The sequence below is a fragment of the Bos grunniens genome, chromosome 3 (genome assembly GCF_055505025.1).
Source record: "Bos grunniens cultivar Pamir isolate PY7600 chromosome 3, Bosgru_T2T1.0, whole genome shotgun sequence".
Lineage (NCBI taxonomy): Eukaryota > Metazoa > Chordata > Mammalia > Artiodactyla > Bovidae > Bos > Bos grunniens.
The window spans coordinates 46,279,823-46,300,379 of record NC_141167.1 but is presented as its reverse complement, the minus strand read 5'-3'; the positions used below and the strand labels follow the sequence as shown (position 1 = coordinate 46,300,379).

General features: G+C 36.6%; 1 protein-coding gene across 1 annotated transcript in view; it reads right to left on the bottom strand.

Annotated features, from left to right (window-relative positions):
* The window catches only part of LRRC7 (leucine rich repeat containing 7), a 602,937-nt gene that overhangs the window by 139,353 nt on the left and 443,027 nt on the right, over nucleotides 1–20,557 (bottom strand). The window contains exons 9-11 of the mRNA XM_086390542.1: nucleotides 16,303–16,377; nucleotides 10,080–10,224; nucleotides 3,546–3,618 (exon numbers count right to left, since the gene is read on the bottom strand). Of these exons, the coding sequence (XP_086246668.1) occupies nucleotides 3,546–3,618; nucleotides 10,080–10,224; nucleotides 16,303–16,377 (293 nt within the window). The remainder of the gene's footprint in view (nucleotides 1–3,545; nucleotides 3,619–10,079; nucleotides 10,225–16,302; nucleotides 16,378–20,557) is intronic.

The window sequence follows — 20,557 nt, the reverse complement described above, 5'->3', positions numbered from 1 at the left end:
AGCAAAAAGTTGTTTATTACTATTTTCATTGCACACTCAGTTCTTAGAATGGCTGGAACTTCTAGGCACAACTTAAGATTTGACAACAAAAATAACCAATTTTACAAGTCATTTGGCACAAAAGTCATGGAATCTATTTCAGCTGTGAAAGACAGCTGAATTCTTTCAGCAATTTTTACAGTTGGACTATTAAAAACTACCAAAGATAAGTTTAATCTATGAAACATGCTATATGCAGAATGAGAATATTTTTGCTCACTGCAGCTGATCTTAACATTTTGGTGAGCAGAGTTCTAGATAGAATGTCTCATAATAAAATAAGACTCTGAAACCCTGAAATTGAAACTCTAACCCTTTGGCCACCTGATGCAAAGGGGTGATGGCCACCTGAGGCTGACTCATTGGAAAAGACCCTGATGCTGGGAAAGATTGAAGGCAGGAGGAGAAGGGGATGACAGAAGATGAGATGATTGGATGGCCTCACTGCCTCAATGGACATGAGTTTGAGCAAACTCCTGGAGATAGTGAAGGACAGGGAAGACTGGTGTGATGCAGTCCATAGGTTGCAGAATCAGGCACAACTGGGCGACTGAACAACAACAATAACTATTCCACCACTTACAAAATACTTTCTGCATGTGACCTGGGGTGACATTAAATAGTATTCTAATCAAATTTATCTCTAGCCTTGAGCTAAACCTCTGATCCATCAGTTCTGAATTCCCTAAGAAAAGCAAAGCCACTGTATCATTATCATTTTTACTTCATGAAGATTGTTTATCAAGGTGTACTATAAAAGTTTAGATTTGGCTTATGTTTTGCACAAGTGCTCCACTGAAGTGAGAATGTAAGTGAGAAAATGGCTGTCATAATTTTACCAACCAAAAAAATGTAGAACTGAAATCTTCGAAATTTTTCATTTTAGGACCATTTTACACTCTTAACAATCATTGGTAACCCTAAAGTACTTTTGTTTATATGGTTTATATCTATTGGTATCTATCATATTATAAATTTAAAAGAGCATTTAAAAACAATTATTATTCAGTCTTAAATAACAATAATAAATCCATGACATGTTAATGTAGGTGACATATTTTTATAAAAGTATCTATATTTCCAAACAGAAACATTTAGTGAGAAGAGTGACATTGCTTTATTTTTTCAAATCTCTCCAATGTTTAAATTAATAGAAGGTAACTGGATTCTCATATCTGCTTTTGTATTCAATATGCTGTTGTATATTATTCTGATTAAGTTATATATATATACATTCCAACCTCACATAGATATGTATTTGGAAAAGGGAGGGAGGAGTATTTTCACAGTCTTTTTGAATAATTGTGACTATTCTTTGATACTATACGAAAACTCAACAAGTGGTGGTTTTTTAGGGGATACAGTAATTGCAATATGGAATCTAAAATACATCAGTGAACTTTTCTTACTCTTCATACCAATACATTAACATCAACTAATCCTTTTGCACTTTGAATGAGTCTGTTTCTCATGTGTGAGTTTGTAGCTCATGCATTGGTCATGGAAAATGTTGCTTTACAGAATTAAACAGATTTTCCAAATGTTGATGCATTTCACAGACAACCTCAATAAATCACATTCATGATCACACCAGCGATATCAGAAAGCCTTTAAATGTATGGAAGCCGTCAAAGTTACAGTGGCAGATACAAATTTTTCAAAATTCCAACTTTTGCTTGATAGCTCAAATTTCACTGTTGGCAACAAATACTGTCAGTTGTTGTCCTTGAAGTAACAAAGCTCACTCTGTTCATTTTTGAGAAAGTGTCTACCAAACACCCAAGTCTGACTACCACAGTTTGTCAGGCAGTCTTCGTTTTTTAAAAATAGGCTTTAACTTTATAGCCATTTTAGGTTCACAGCAAAACTGAGCAGAAGGTAGAGATTTCTCATAGGTTTCCTACTGCTTTTTTTATTCTCCTTTTTATTGCAATAAAATATAGTATAGTCCATTTCCCTAACATTTCCATTCATGGCTTTATATGAATATCAAAACATCAAATTGTAGACTTTAAATATATGCAGTTTATTGTACATCAATCATGTCTATCAAAACTGTTTTTTTTAAAAAAGCTTTCTCCCCACCCCAAGTATACCCAAATCTGTTAAAATGTGGATTTATATAATTCTTTACATGAAATGTGGGACAAGATTCCTATAAAATGGCCTTACAAAATTTTAGAATGAAGATAGCTTATGGATTTCTCACTTTTGTTGTAAACAAAATAATTCCAAAGTATACATACATTTTTTCAAGAACTGTAAATCAAACATTAATGACAACATAAAATTAGAAATAAATCACTTTCAGATAAATGGAATATATTTTTTTCTTAAAAGGCAACAATGATCTTTTACCTTGAAGCTTTTTATGCAAGCTAAAACATGTTTATTTCCTTTAGTCTAAAAATACGTTAATGGAGATGGAAATGGCAACCCACTTCAGTATTCTTGCCTGGAGAATCCCAGGGACAGAGGAGCCTGGTGGGCTTCCGTCTACAGGGTCGCGTAGAGTCAGACACAACTGGACCGATTCGACTTAGCAGCAGCATAGAACTGGGGGGCTGGGAATGGATGGCTAGGGAGGTGACAGCTTAAAGATATGGGGTTTCTTTTTGAGATGAAAATGTTCCAAATGGTGATGGTTGCATATATCTGTGAATATGTCTAAAAACCATTGAATCATATACTTTAAATGGGTGCATTGTATGATGTCAATTATATCTCAATAAAACCTTTTTTAAGTTAAAAAAAATAAAAAAACATTGCTGCTGCTGCTGCTGTCGCTTCAGTCGTGTCCGACTCTGTGACCCTATAGATGGCAGCCAACCAGGCTCCCCCGTCCCTGGGATTCTTCAGGCAAGAACACTGGAGTGGGTTGCTATTTCCTTCTCCAATGCAGAAAAGTGAAAAGTGAAAGTGAAAAGTGAAAGTGAAGTCACTCAGTCGTGTCTGACTCTTAGCGACCCCATGGACTGCAGCCCACCAGGGTCCTCCATCCATGGGATTTTCCAGGCAAGAGTACTGGAGTGGGGTGCCACTGCCTTCTCCAAAAAATACATTAAGTTTCTATAAATATCAAATTTTACTAACAATGTAATGGTAACATATACATAATGCAGATCTTATAAAAATTGATTTGATTTTGTAAGACATTCAAGTGAAGTTAGAGCTGCTACTCAGTCAAAAGCATCCAAATTAGTAGTATCTGGAAAATTACAGGCAATGATATAATTGAAGGTCTGGGTAATCACTTTGCTTGTGAAAGGGCAATGGTCAAGAATTTCTTATCATATTATATAGTTGGGTGTCGATGTAATGTTCACATATAAAACTAAATTGACATACACAAATATATAAGTAAATAAAATGTGGTCTAAAACGAGGTTAAATATGAACAAAATTTTTGAGATCTCCAGTGGAAAATGTGTTAAAGTAGAAAACTCAATATATTCTTTTGTCTCTGGCTTTAGAGAAGCAGACTGGTATGAAACTTTGGCACTTACTTTCCGATTGTATTGGGTAGTATCGTAAGTTGATTGTCATCTACTTTTAGAGTAGTTAGTTTTTTCAACAACCCTAAAACAGAGAAGATGTATTAATACACAAGAACAGATTACTGACAGAAAATACAATATATAAAATACAATATATATCACAATATAATTGCGATGAATGTTTGTCATGATAATTGGCTGCACTCTGCTTATATCAACCGACAAACATATTCGCATGTCTAGTTCTGACCTTCCAGTTGCAAAAACTTCACTTACATCAGTGGGAGTTCAAGTACAATGATGGAGACAATAAAGAAAACATAGGGCTCCATAGAAACCGGAATTGGTGGTACTACTACCACATTTTCCTTTTCTATTATATAGCAAATGGACGAGATGAAATTTTTCAAGCCAGCTGTGATTCAACATTTAATTAACTCATAAGCACTAATAACTAACATTCCTGTTGTGACACAAATTGAAAACAAATCTGAATTAAACCTAATAATCAACGAATGGGTACTGAAGTACTGCAGTGTAGTGGTTAAAATATGGACTTGGAAAATAACAACATATAACTTCATACTCTTTCAGTTACCATAAATCCTTGACTGGGATCAGTAGTAAACACAAAAACCCTCAATTTTTAATATGTCAAGTAGAACTGGCTAATAATTGACATTCCAACTATTCATATTTCTCTAATTTATGCCCTTCATAAATTTCCTGCTTTATCTACTTCTCTTGTCAGGGTATTAATGAGCAAAAACTGCAGAGTAGTAGAAGAACAGCTTCCTTTACCCAGCCATAACAGAACCCAGAATATCACTATGGCCTAAATAGCCAAAATCCAAGACAAAGCATTAACAGTGGCTGATTTTGGTTTTACATATGTTTTGCAGAAAACTTGTTCTGACAGATACAGTAGGTTCCATGGTCAAATGTGTTTGGGAAATGTTAAATTAAACAAAATCAACCAGATTTCTTTAATGAAAAATGTTAAGGAACTTTTAATATACTAATGTAGTAGGGTGACTCTAAAGTTATTGTGGAACTTCTGTGTGTGTGCAGAGTATCTTGTACAGTGGTGTTTCACAAACATGCTCTGAGAAATGCTGTTACAGCTCATACCTACCCACCTCACGTATTTTGAGCATAGCTTAAAGGCAAAAAGTAAGTGACAAGCAGTCGAAATAAAGCTGTTGTTGCATTTGAAGTTTCAGGATGCTCAATTACATAGTCTATCAAAGCACGCAGAATCTCTAGTGAAGAGAAGTATCATCCCTATCAGACTGCTGTGAGAAAATACCTACAATATTTGGAGATTAATACATCCGCTTGTGCCCTTATGATACATGGCTGAACAGTGGCACCTGGGAAACAGGACAATTCTCACTGGGGTAATTTATCTCTGAAATCTGAACACCCACTGCCTATTCATCTATGCTCAAAGGGTGACTGAATCACTTTAGCTTCTCTACTGTATATGTAAAAAACCATCAACCTTGGAAACATAAAGGAACTCTTGAGCTTGCTCATCAATTGTGTAAAGAAAACACAGGACCATGAATTACAACTAAATTCTTTATGAGCTGTAATTGTGATCAAACTACTGTCCCTGCCCACAGGTGGAGCCAGAGGAGGGCTAACGGTTTCCACATCACATGGCTGGGTTACGAGAAGTTTTGCGTTGGGTTACAGAGGGTTGTGCAAACATCTTGAAGCCAGGTTGCCACACAGCCTTTAAGAGAATCACAGTCCCCAGGTCTGAAGTAGTGGTGTGAAAATCTTGAGGCAGGATAGGAGTTAAGGTCAAAAGATTGATGCAACAGATTTTTTTTTTTTTGAAATAATGGATCTTTGACAGAAGTTTCTACAATTTTTGGCAACCCATTCCAGTACTCTTGCCTGGAAAATCCCATGGACGGAGGAGCCTATAGGCTACAGTCCATGGGGTTGCAAAGAGTCAGACACGACTGAGCGACTTCATTTTCTTTCTGTAACTTTAAATGCTGAAGCAAGTTAGGGCTCCCTCCTTTGTTCCACTTACGTGAGCTAAAGGGACGGTCATTCATTTGTGGTTTGGCTACTTTGTCATTCACACATTCCATACAAGGGTGTGCTCTCTGGATAGATTCCAGAACTTCTGTAGTAATCTGGTTGTTCTTGGAATAGAAATAGGCCATCAACCTCAGCTCTGTTACTCATGACTTCCTCTGACAGATAATTCCTTTACTGCCTAGCTATTGATATATCTGTTTGGACTGTCTTCTACCCTCAGGAACCAAAGGTATTTTATATTATTTCTTCCTCAATTCTCTACCTGTTTATCTTATATTCCCAATTCAGATATACTGAAGAGAAAGGAAAAGGCGGTTTTTTACTATGATTCTGGCTACTTTCATATAAATATACAATAAGCAGCAGTATAATAAACATTAATATAATTTGTTATCAAATAGCTAATATTTATATGACATTTACACTATATATTAGAATTTTTGAAAGTCAAATTGCTATGTACTCATCAAATCTAAGATTATAATAATTATTATATTATCATAGTACCTAACATTGATTGAGCATTCACTGTATACTAAGTTCTGTTCTAAGCAATTATACATATATTAATTAATTATTTCTCAAAATAATTCCCTGATGCAGGTACTATTACTTTCCCATTTAGAAGATGATAAAACTGGGGCACAGAGAGATTAAGTAGCTTGCATAAGGTCACACAGCTAGTAAGATAGAAAAGCCGGACTCTGAATTCATGCAGCTTGACTGCAAAACCTGTGTCTTTAACCTCTAAGTGAATAAGATAAATTATTTTGGAAAGTAAATATATATATATTCTCCTTTATTGAGTTTGTCTGCTGTCCAAAGAAGCTGATTATTAAAGCTCTGCCTAGAAAACATAAAGTCCTCTTCATTTTCCCTGGAACTAGCACACTGAAAGAGACTCAGCATACAGGGTTGTTTATTGAATATATAACTCCATTCAAATACCCCACAGCTAAAATAGGTGTAAAGGAACTAAACATTTTTAGTTCCTATTTCCTTTTATTATTAATAATACTATGATGTTTCTTATCTTTTATTCATTTAAATGTTGGTAGTCCAATAGACAACTCAGGTTCAAATAGAGAGGACAAGGTGTAATTTACCATCCAATCAGAATCAATAAGTTATTTTAGGACCTTTGAACAGAGTTCCCAGGTATTTCTCTTGACCAAGAAGGAAATTTTTCAAGGAAAGTCAGCCTTTCTACATATACAATCAGGTACTCTGGCAACTCTGCAGATGAATAAATGTAATTTTCCCTAAAAGGTCAATAGGGTCCAAAGATAGTTCTAGCAGGAAGCTACTGACGAAGTTACCTTCTTCATTTGCGGATTGCTCAGCTTTCCAGGTGGCACTAGTGGTAAAGAACCCATTTGCCAAAGCAGGAGACAGAGAGATTTGGGTTTGATCCCTGGGTTGGGAAGATCCCCTGGAAGAAGGCATGGTAACCCACTCCAGTATTCTTGCCTGGAGTATCCCATGGACAGAGGAACGTGGTGGGCTACAGTCCAAGGGGTCGCAAAGAGTTGGACATGACTGAAGTGACAGCACACATGCATGTGCAGATTCTAAACGAAGATATTAAATACATAATACAACTTGCCTGTGCTGGTCTGCTTAATGCCAGCCAAGCATCTAATCTGGTATTTTCTATCATCTGTACAGGCTATTTTCCCCAGACTGGAAGGATAACTCCCTAGTCCACTTTCTTAACAGAGGATATTTTAAACAAATAGTTACATCATCTTTTATTTCACTATATGACCTTTTCATTTCCAGAATTTCTAATTGGTTCTTTTTTTTTTTTTTTTAATAACCACCTGCTCTTAGTCATCACTCCTGTTTTGTAAGTTATTGTTTTTATAAATATTGTTCTTCCTTTTATTTGAGAATCTACACACACTTAAAATAATTTTTTAGCTTGCTTGATAACCTTGATTTCCCTTGGGGTAAAATTTCTATTGTTAGAGTAGTTTTAACATTAGTTTTCCTTTAAAGTATTTGTTTTCATGCCCATTTGTGTCAGTGAATATTTTCTTACCTATGTTCACTCCTCCATGTCTGACACTGGTTACTTCCACCTGACCCTCAAGTTTCTGGGGTTTAGAACCAAGTCTTAAATTAGTAACTTAGTGCTCTCATTCAACCTGGATATTGCAAATTCTGTCCAAAGCAGCTGGTAATGTGCTGTAATTTTCAGTATTGAATCTGTATCTGATCTCTCCTTTCACCCTAGCTCTAGGTTCTTCAGTCTCTCTTAGCAGAAAAGCTTTTCCTTCCTCAATCCCCGTAAATTCGTATTCTCCTGTTATGCTTAAGGGTTTTTTTTTTTTTTTTTTAAACCACTCAGGATCAGAATTTATGGTTACCACTTCTATTTGTGGTCTGGATCCCATCATGTCTGTAGGCATTACTGTGTTTCCCTTATATCTCAGTTCCAGGTATATGCTCATTCTCTTTAAGCAAAGCTAAAATTATGTTATTGATTCAATACTTAAGGAGTACTTGCCATATACCACCCATAATTCTTTGTATGGAGAAGAAAGTAATGAAGAAAATTATGTTCTTCTAATATAAATAGCTTTTTAAATTCTCATTATACTTTTGAAGATATGGAGTGGTTTTTGAGTAAGGAGAGTAAGAAATGTATTTTTACCAGATGGCTATCTTGACCAGATGATCATCTCTAGCATCTTCATCAGAGGATGCTCTTTTATACCATTATATTTCCTTACTTTCTACAACATAAAATAGTACTTTCTAAGCTTATCTGATCATAAGTTTCATCTAAGATAATTAATAAAGAATGCAGAACAGAGGGCTTATTACATACTTATGGGGTCAGAATATTCACAGAAAGAGCCTGGAAATGTGGAAGTGTTTAATTAAGCTTAAGATAAGTCTTACAGAGGAGTAAGCTGAAAAAACACTGTTACAAAAATATATAACTATATAAATAAAAACATCATCAAATCTACAAAGAAAGAAAAACTAATCCGTTCTGTTAAAAGTAGTAAAAAAAAAAAAAAAAAGTAGTATTCTCTATTAACCTAAAAGAATAGTGAAAATGGAAGCAACAAAAATTGGAGAAAAATTTTGGCTTGTGATTCAATTTTCAGAAGCATTAATACGTTCCAGAACATATGATAATCTAATTCAAGGAGTGTTAAAAACTATATTCCAAAATTAAGTAGTTTGATGATTCCTCTCCCATCTGTGTCCTCTAGTAAATAATAAGAGTAAGATAATTTATACAAAAGTTTACTCATTATTTAGACTCTTTCATTGTTACTCAGATAAAAATTTATGACCAAAAAAGGATTGAGTAGTTAATATATATTAACAGACAAATTTCTGCTCTTACAACTCTTGACAGCATGCAAAAGATGAGATGTCATTTTTAAATAATAGAACTATGAAGATATTTTATATATTTATCATGTTATTCTTAAATTAGAACAAGGTTACAATAAAATTAAAGTAGAATAGAGCAACACTGTGGATAGAAAGTGTTAGTTGCCCAGTCATATCTGACTCTTTAGGACCCTATGGACTGTATCCTGCCAGCCTCCTCTGTCCAGGGGATTCTCTAGGCAAGAATACTGGAGTGGGTAGCCATTCCCTTCACCAAGGGATCTTGCCAACCTAGGGATCGAACTAGGCTCTCCTGCATTGCAGGCAGATTCTTTACCATCTGAGCCACCAAGGAAGCCCATGCTACTGGTGATTCTATAGTGACGAAAGAAGACATACATAGTCATCCAAGTACTTAAGTGTAAGATAAATACTCCTTTTAATAACACTTTAAAACTTAGTAGATCTAAAATTATTTAAAGTATATCAGAAAGAAAAACACCAATACAGTATACTAGCGCATATATATAGAATTTAGAAAGATGATAACAATAACTCTGTATACGAGACAGCAAAAGAGACACTGATGTATAGAACAGTCTTTTGGACTCTGTGGGAGAGGGAGAGGGTGGGATGATTTGGGAGAATGGCATTGAAATACGTATAATATCATGTATGAAACGAGTTGCCAGTCCAGGTTCGATGCACGATACTGGATGCTTGGGGCTGGTGCACTGGGACGACCCAGAGGGATGGTATGGGGAGGGAGGAGGGAGGAGGGTTCAGGATGGGGAACACATGTATACCTGTGGCGGATTCATTTCGATGTTTTGCAAAACCAATACAATATTGTAAAGTTTAAAAATAAAATAAAATTTAAAAAAAAAAAGAAAAAAAAAGTATGTCAGTTTAGTAAGACCATTTTAATAGAGTATTTTGACAGCTAGAGTTACCATTTCATTCTAAAATATTGGTAAAATAATTTTTCATACTGGATAATGATTATGCTAATTTATTAATATCAGGCTAACAGTATATTCCCTACATCTGCAAACAAACTATACTGCTAAAAACGAAAACAGTATATTTGACATAAACATTGATAACAAAATATTATGTTCTCACCTATTGAGTCAGGCAACTGTTGCAACATATTGGATGACAGTAAGAGGTCCTCCAGGGCTTCACATCCAGAAATGTCCATGTCAACAGTTTCTATTCTGTTTTTCGACATATCCAGGTATACCAACATCTTTAACTTCCCTATAGACTTGATGACATTGAGTAAACTCAGGGTTAGTGAGAAACTTTCAGGAAATACTTTAAAGTTGTAAAAACTACAACACTGTAAAATTAATTTCAAAAGCAAATGCAACAACAATAAGTATTGGTGAGAATGTGGAGGAACTGTAACCCTCATACATTTCTAGTAGGAATGTAAAATTATGCAGCCACTTCGGAAAACAGTTTGGCCATTCCACAAAATGTTAAACAGAATTTCCATATGACCTATTAATCCCAGGTACATGCTTAAGAATGAAACATTTGTCCACACAGAAACACAAATATTCAAAGCAGTGTTATTCACAACATTCAAAACATGGAAACAACCCAAATGTCCATAAACTGATGAATAAATAAACACAATGTGATAAGTCAATAAGCTGGAATATTATTTGGCAATAAAAAGCAATAAAGTACCAATGCATGCTACAAAATGGATGCACCTTGAAACAAATGCAGCGAAAGATGCCAGTCACAAAAGATCACCTATTGTAAGATTTTACTTATATGAATTGTCCAGAATAGATAAATCTATGGAATCAGAAAGTAGACTAGGGTTGCTAGAGGCTGGGAGGTCAGGGGGAAGGAAATAACTGCTAATGGCTTTCAGGGTTTCTTTCAGTGGTATTGGAAATGTTCTAAAATTAGATTGTGGTGATGTTTGTTCAATTATGTGAGTATTCTAAAAACCATTGAACTGTATACTTCAAATAGATGAATTTTATGATATGGGAATATATCTTGCAACATAGATATGTTAAAAGATAACAACAACAATCTCAAAGTTGCCAAAGACTTAAATGAATATAGAAAAAAAAGGAAGGAAGGATGGGAGAGAAAGTTGTCACCCAAACAATATATGCTGACATAATGATGCTTATAATTTCAAATGCATGAGAAAGGTAATAAATCACGATTTGAACTTTACCCTACTAAGCAGAATCAATATTTTGTTCATTCAACAGTCCTTTTTGAGGATCTACTACATACCAGAGCTTGTATTATATACTGGAGAACAATCATGAATATCTTAGCTAAGTATAGGGAGACATTTGTCATGATACAGACAAAGTCTTTCTCTTTAAGGTGCTCATACAATGAAGGAAACTGTCCAATAAACAAATAATTATAAAACCCTATGATATGTGCAATAAAAAAAGCCTGTAGAGAATGCCATAGAGGCACAAGGCCACAAATTGGCTGGAAGGCACTGCTTGTCCAGAAAAAGATAATTTGTACCTGGAAGAGAGAATAGCGCAGAGAAGTGTGAAAAAGGGAGTATGTTTGAGGAAGAGTGGGAAATTCAAAGTTACTGAATATAGTGGTGAAGTTAAGCATTAGAAGAAGTCATCTGTTAAAAAGCCTTACCTTTCATGTGAGGGTTATTTGAACTCTATCTTATTGGTAAGGAGAGCTATCAAGGCTTTTAAGATGGTGAATAACATTATTAGATATGTGTTTTGAAATAATAATCTCAGGGAAATGTGAAGGGAAGATTCATGACTAGAGTTAGAGTAGAATTGAAAGGATCAGAAGGATCTGGAAGCTGTTTAGCTAACGAGATGAAAAGGACCTGAGTTAAGGAAGCAGAAGTGAGGATGAAGTGGGGATGGCTCAAGAAAAATTTAGAAGTGGAATGACTGGATTAATAACTGATTTCTGAGGACAGGGGTAGAATAAGATCAGATGGTGGGCAAGAGGTAAACAATGGTTATTTAGCTTGGACATGAATTATGGGACTTACAGCAAGACCAAATTCTTCATTTTCCTTTTCTTTAAGGGCATATTTTGCAAATAAATGTCACACACATATCTGTGTTCAATGGCTCACCTGCTTGTTTGTCTACCTATAACACTTTGCTATACTGTCTCTACTTATTTGACAGAGTATAAGCAAATAAACACTACATCAACAAATTAATTGCATAAGCACACACTTGGCACTGTGCTAAGTACCTTATATATATTACTTGATGCAATACTTTATGCTCTTATTGCTCAGAATGTGTTTTACACAGCAGCCGTATCAGTACCACCTGGGAGCTTGTCAGAAATGTGGAATCGAGATCCACTCCAGACCCACTGGATTGGAATCTGCACTTTAACACACACTAAAGCTTAGAGGTTAAGTAATATCACACATTGGGTTCCCTGAGAAATGGAGACAAAGAGAAATTTTTGAGAGAGATTCTTGGGATTAATACCAGTGAAAAGAAAGAAGGAAGGAAGGAAGAAGGACTGGGCAGGTGAAGGTAGGCTGTGATGGTTCTGAGGAATTACTCAGCTGACTCTTCAAGTAGTACTGCAGTTGTCTTGAGTAGCAGTGAAGGGGCCAGAGCTTCATACTCTTGCACTGACTGATCACTGAATTGGTGGTCTCCTGGAATACAGTTATAACCCTACATGAGAAAGTTCTCTTCAGCTGGGGAAAGTCCTGAAGAGGGTGGAGAGTTGCAAGCAGTGTTCCCAGAGGTTGAGGGAATAGAATAAGCTCTTCATTCCAGGAGGATGACACATGACAAGATCCACCACAAGTAACATTCCAACATTGCCCCGTTAATAAGGAGTGGAGCTAAAATTTCAAACTCAATTTTATCAGATTATAGACTATAAAGCCTATTGATTAGATTAGCAATTCCTGACCTCTAAATTGCTTATTAACACAGCTCATAGCTCTAGCCCTGCTTCTTCCCTTGTAGGCAGAGAGTGTGAACACAGTCAGGGTAGGTGAATAGTTGCTAGGCTAGGAACTGGGTGCTCTGGATGAATCAGGCCAGAGGGCTGAGTTTCTTCTCATGCCTAGAAATACGTCACTTGGAAAAATATTTGTCACACTTCTTAGAGCTGTCCACCCCAAGGAACTATTATGCTAAATTAACTCATCTCTTCTGATGAGCACACAAAGAATAATATACGTGTTTATGTTTGTGTGTGTGTGTGAGGATTTCTTTTTTTTGTTCCTTTATCATGAGAAAATTTCTTTTCTCTTTGAAGCTTCCTGAATTGCTATCTGTAGCACAACTCAATATGTTTGTGTGAAGTTTCTAAACATCTTTTTTTGGAAGCAAAATAACACTTTAATGTTTATTTTTGAGTGTTTCTAAACCCTCACTTTGAAGTACCTTATAAAGGCAATAATAGCCTGGAGTGATAAAGGCCTTTGTAGCCCAATGACTCAGAGTTCTTGAGGATATTAAATGTTACTCCAACATCCAGACAAAAAGGGATCTACAGATGAGCATAGAGCAACAAATTAAAAAAGGGGAAGCCACTACAAGCAAACGGAGATATTGGAGTTTGCTGTTCAGTTATATTTTTATTGACTGATATTAGAGTGATAGCAAACAAATTTTTGATCATTATTTGCTTCTCTGATTTGTGAAAAGTAAAGTGGAAAAATGATAATCCAGGCTTCTAAAAGTATTTTAAAATATATTAGCTTAATGTATTATGGTATGTGAACTAAAAACAAAAGGAATGTGCTTTTTTCTCCTGTATCTTATGACTCAATATTTAGAATTAATCCTTCTGTGAAACTGATAGACATGGGCTAAAGACTGCATTCAAGCTTAGACTTTCAAGGCCAAATGTTTCTAGGTAATTGTCTAACAACTCTTTGCCAGCCTTAGGCATTCAAAAACCACACCTGTTTAAGGGCAGGAGGTGTAGGAGTATCCCATAAGTATTCCCATAAGAAGTGTCATAAAATATGGAATTCAAGTGTACTAAGTAAAGCAAGAAACCCAGTTAAAGATGGCAGTATATAAGAAAAAAATACTTTGTGACAGACAAATTAGACAGCACTATCTGTTTTACAGACAACTGAATCACTATCTTTACATTTAAATAATACATTAAATAATACATTGACTATGCAATTCATCAGGCTTCCCTCGTAATTCAGTTGGTAAATCATCTGCCTGCAATGCAGGAGATCTGGGTTCAACTCCTGGGTCAGGAAAATCCCCTGGAGAAGGAAATGGCACCCCACTCCAGTATTCTTGCATGGAGAATCCCATGAACAGAGGAGCCTGGCGGGCTACAGTCCATGGGATTGCAAGAGTTGGACACGACTTAGTGACTAAACCACCACCATGGAATTCATCTGCAAGGTTGGATTTTGGGAACAGAACCAGTGTGAAAAGTGGGATAAGCCCAATTCTCATTCAGACCTTCTATTGATACCCATAGCAACAGCATTTGGAGCATCAGGGTGAGTGTGAGCCTCTGAAGCTGGTTTGAATCACAGGTCCACCATTTACTGACTGTGTGACCTTGGCCCAGTTACTTACTCTTTCTGTTTCAGTATCCTCATCTATAACATGGAGTTGGTAATAAATTCTGCTTCACAGGGTTGCTCTGAGAATTCGGTGAGTCACTTGTAAAATATCTAGATAGTGCCTAGCTCCTGATAAATGCTATGTAAGTAGTTTTGAATAAATAAATACACTGCAGGTATAAACTTTTCCCACTAGACATGCATTCTGATTTCCACCAACGTGATGGACATGAGTTTGAATAAGCTCCAGGAGTTGGTGATTGACAGGGAAGCCTGGTGTGCTGCAGTCCATGGGGTCGCAGAGAGTGGGACACGATTGAGCAACTGAATTGAACTGAACTGATATACACTTTGAATATGGCACATATCAGTCTCTGCTATGTGTAGTAGAATATAGATTTGTCTCTTCTGTTATATGCAGACCCCTCAAACAAATACTCTCAAGGTCATTGAATATATTATATTTGTAACTCTGACATGAGCATGGTTTCTAATTCATAGAGGTATATTTGTATATGGTTTTTAATAAATCAATAAACAGAAAATATGCATGCTTTTCTATTTTGTATCTGTGAGGATAATAGAAATGTATTCTTTTGGTGAGAGAAGAAAGTATATTTTCTCTAATCTTTTGTCAGATTTTATTCTTTATATGGTCCCATGCTTATTCAAAAGAGAATAGCTTCCTCTTCTTGCTTTTGCAATCATTTTAAGAAATGTTTAATGTCAATTCAAACAAAGAATCAAGTCTGGCTTTTGGAACACACATTGAAATCTCAGTGGCTGAAGAATTATTCCACAACCAACTGTCCTGGCTACTTAACCCCATGCAAGAGTTTAGATTGGCTTTCACCACTGAGAGCCTTCTAGTTGTTTTTTTGTGTGTGGTGTTTAGTTGCTAAATTGTGTCCAACTCTTTTGTGACCTCATGGACTGTAACCCATAGGCTCCTCTGTCCATGGGATTTCCCAGGCAAGAATATTGGAGTGGGTTGTCATTTCCTCCTCCAGGGGATCTTCCCAACCCAGGGACTGAACCCATGTCTCCTGCATTGCAGGTAGATTCTTTACCATTGAGCCTCTTGGGAAGCCCTGGGTATGTATGTACATGCTTATACCTGAGGGCACATATCATGAGTGGCAAGAAACAGTGTTATATGGAAAGCCATTCTTTCACTGGATGGAAAATGAATGGTCACACTCAGTGAGTTGATTAGTCCACCTATGATTCAGGAGATATTACTGAATTTTCTGTTAGAGAGATAATTTGACTCTAACTTCCTATTTTTAACAAGTTATGTTCCTTGCGTTTATCAAAAAATCAAATAGATCTACTTTAAATCACCTGAACTGAGAGAGAAATTTTTATCTTGTGGAAGAGCTCAAACACTATGAGTAGAAACCATTATCTAATTACCTATAAGAAGAAAATTGATTTTGTAAAACTAAGGCTTGGTATTATGTATAGCATTTTTTTCATATAACAATATAAATTTGTTCAGATTTGAAAAACAGTAAGTACAGAAAGAGATGAAATGTACTTCTAAGTGTATAAGAAAAATCTTTCATATATGTTACATACTCATTTTACTCACCTATAACACATATAACACTCGTAACACTCAATATTAAAAAACAAACTAGTGAAAAACACTTGATGGAATACTATTATCAAATGTTTAACTTTGAAATGAAAACACTGAGGTTTAAGATGCAAGATTAACCATTATCAGTTACAATTAATATACAACACAGATGCTAGATGACATAATAAAAACTTACATACCCCAGGTAGCACTTGCAATGCATTATTATCCATCCACAACTCCCTTAAATTTTGTATTTGATCCAGAACTTCAGGCTGGGGGAGAAGTAGGGAGAAAAGAGAGAGGAGAAGAAAACTAAATTAGTCTTTTCTTATCACAGTATAAGATGTAATTTATTGGATCTGAAACTTTTTTTTGGGAATCCAGTGTTAATCCTCTAAGAAATTCCAAGTTTAACATATCTCTTCTAGCAAAACTGGTATTCCCTGAGGTAGCCAACCTATAACTGATGTGGAAACCATTAGAACAAGAATAATAAAAGTTAAAATCTATTACTCTCCCTTAACACTATTCTCTGCAGTATTTATCAATCTCTGTCTTCTTCACTAGAGTATAATTTTTTGAAGGGCACAGGAATATTCAGTTTTTAATCCCTGTGTCCTCAGATTCTCATTGTTTGCCATGGTAGTTGGTAAACAGTAGTTTTTATCATAACACCATACACACAAACATCCTCTGCTCCATGATGTAATAATAGTATAGGAGCTTCCCAAGTGGTACAATAGTAAAGAATCTGCCTGTCAATGCAGGAGACACCCTGAGTCAGGAAGAGCCCCTGGAGAAGGAAGTGGCAACCCATGCCAGTATTCTTGCCTGGAAATTTCATGGACAGAGGAGCCTGGTGGGTCCATGAGGTTGCAAGGAGTTTGACACAAGTGAGTGAATGAACACACACACAATAATAGTACAAGACCCACTCATTTCTTATCTTTTCATTTACTCAACAAAAAATTATTTGTTGAATAATGGGGAGGCCTACTATGCAAAACATACAATGCAGGATTCACAGTTATTCAAAGCTAGTCCCTGCCTTGAAGTAGCTGAGAAGCTAATTGGGGAAATAAATGTATATAAATAACAAAATCACAAGGCATCATATGGGGGAAAAGAATAATGTAGAGAAGTTCAGAGAAAAAAAGAGACAGAATATGATCAAGAGGTAACATACTGTGCATAATATATACTTTAATTCCAAAATTAGAAGCTGTCTCTAAATTCTATCTCCTGGGAAGCAGACTATTCAGAGGGTAGGCTGCTATTGCTGCCAGCATCATTTCTTGATTTATGATGACCTCTTCCTGATTTCTTTCCAGAAATTATCTCCCCTGCTCCCACTCTAAGGCCACCTGCTTCCCTTGAAGTGGATTCCTTTTTTTTTTGAAACCACTCCAGGGAATTGACAATGGCCAAAACTAATTACTGCATTATATTCATCTACCCACAGGGTTTGGCTCAGGGATCCATCAGAGCAGATAAGAAGCAATGGTTCTCTGATTGGGTTTTGTCTTTGTTTAGTTGCTAAGCCGTATCCGACTCTCTTGTGATCCCATGGACTGTAGTTCGCCAGGCTGCTCTGTCCATGAAATCCTCCAGGTAAGAATACTGGAAGGTTGCCATTTCCTTTTCCTGGGGATCTTCCTGACCCAGGAATTGAACCCATGTCTCCTGAATTGGCAGGCGGATTCTTTACCACTGAGCCACCAGGGGAGACATCTCTGACTGGGACTTGGGGAAAAGACTCTTGCTCTTGTCTGCTGGATTTGAAACTGGAAGCGTACAGTTCTGGGGCTTCAGGCACGAGGTAAGAAGGAGAGCCTGTTTGAATTAAGATGGATCCTGATGGCACCATTTAAGCTTAGAATTAAGCCACACCTTGTTGTTAGTCACTCAGCTGTGTCTGACTCTTTGTGACTCCATGGACGACAGTCCGCCAAGCTCCTTTGGAGAACTCCATGGAGTTCTCCAGGCGAGAATGCTGGAGAGGGTTGTCATTCCCTTCACCAGGGGATTTTCCTGACTCAGGGATCAATTCCCGGTCTCCTGCATTGCAGGCGGATTCTTTACTGTCTGAGCCATCACCCTAAGTCAGATTTTTTTTTTTTTTTTGTCTCCAACTAAAAAAAAATTATCACTGAAATAAGATACAACCATAGTTCAGTAAAATTAGAGACCTAATGAAGAAAGCTAGTATATTTGATAGGGTATCAGTGGAAAAGAATGGAATGGTATCAATGTTACTACTGGACTATTGATAATTATGGGTCAGTAAAATACACTTCAGAGACTTCTGGACTACTTTGGAGATAAGTTTCTGATGCCTTTAGCCTGCAAATGCAATGGAACATGGTGCTATTCCTGAGAGAAGTTTCATTTGTAACAAGGATCAAAATCTAAAGTTTCAACTTGGAAAATAGTTAGGACTACATGAGGAAGGTGGGGGGTAGATTTTTGTATAGGAAAATATTCACACTATTGCTTAGCTCATGGGGAACAGGGAGTGAACTACTCCATTGGAAAACTCTGTCTCTGTGTCAGTCATATGGCATAATTTTTCTAAGCTCAGGCATCATGCAGACTTTAGGGGAAGAGAAAAAGTTGCATACCTTAGTTCACAAGTTTATGGAATAAGACAGAGGCTAGGGTATAAATTTGAAACCATGAGCATTATTCAGGAAGTCTAGCTGTGCTGTGGTAACAAATTAATCCTGAAATCTCATTGGCTTAACAAACAGGATTGCTTACTCTTATTTCGTGTTCACTGTGGGTTTCTGCCCGCCACCAACCAGTCCTGTGTTACCACCAAATCAAGACTTTCAGAAGAGTCAAAGCAGGGAGAGGGAGTATGAAAAACTAGCCACTGCCCTTACAGATCTCAGGCTGGCAGTGACACTTATTCACTTCTTCTTATAGCTCATTGTCTAGAACTGTTTATACAGCCTGGACCTGAGTTTAGGGAAGGCTGGGGAATGTGGGAAGAATTCAAGGAATATTGGGTGACTACTAAAAGGAGTCAGACACAACTTAGTGACTAAACAACAACAGCTGCCCTTGCCACACAGTGATACCCTATGAAAAAAACAAAATGACAAGAATGAAGACATAGTACTTTCATAATTTAGTTATCCCCCAATTTTATAAGCATTTATTAAACTGCTTCTCAGTCCAGGTACTTCACTAGAGTCATAATATCTGTTATGATCTCTGCCTTCAAGGAACGAACCCATGGTCTATTTCTTGAGCAAACATATAAAGAGCAATTATGTGACATTATGGGAATACAAAGAAGGAGAGGTCTATAATGCCATAATATCAAGGGAAACCAGACATGGATTCCTGAAGCTGAGATGAGAAGGAACCGGTCAGAAGAAAGGAGAGGAGAGGAAGCATATTTTAACATGAATCAGAGTGGTGAGCAACAGCAAGATGTATTCAGGGGAACCATAGGCAGTTTGCTTTACTGAATTGTCAAGTTTAAGATGGAGTAACTAGTGTAAGCAGCAGAAAATCAGGCTAACAAAAGAGGTTGGGTCTGTCAAGGCCTCACCTTTTGTTAGGGAGATAGGAATTTATCTTATGGGTCAAGAAGCATCACTAAAGGTTTTCTAAGAGGAAGTGATATTTTATATTTATCACTCTGCATGCACGCTAAGTCACTTCAGTAGTGTCCGACTCTGTGTGACCCTATGAACAATAGCCCAACAGGCTCCTCTGTCCATGGATTCTCCAGGCAAGAATACTGGAGTGGGTTGCCATGCCATCCTCCAGGGATCTTCCTGACCCAGGGATCAAACCCATGTCTCTTATATCTTCCACATTGGCAGGCAGGTTCTTTACCATTAGTGCCAACATCCTTTTTGAAAAATGAAAAGAAGGAGCCAGAAAAGTTTATTAGGACTAGTAATAAAGAAATAATGAGAAATAAAGAGAAGTTGGATTCAGGAGACCTTTAGAAGATGTACATCCCCCAGTTACACAGCATATGATACTGACAACTATAGAGGTGCAGAATATGGAGGTAGGAGCAGATTTATGAAAGGCATTGGATATGTGTTTTTAAAAAATTTATTTATTTTTAATTGGAAGGTAATTGCTTTATAATACTGTATTGGTTTCTGCCATACATCAACACAAATCAGTCACAGGTACACATATATCCCCTTCCTTTTGTATCTCCTTCCCACTTTCCCCTCTGGAACCTCCCTCCAATCTCCCACCCCTCTAGGTTGTCACAGAGCACTTAATTCAGTTTTGATCATGATTAGCTTAGGTTCCTGTGCGACATAGATGGACATGTCCAGAAATCAGTTGGCTATTAAAATCTGAAGCTTACAGAATAGGTCTGAGCTAAGGATGTTCAACTGAGGTATTTTGTGGAAATAGAACTCTTGTGGATGAGCTCCCTATGGGGAATGTGAAGAGAATCAGAGGTACAGG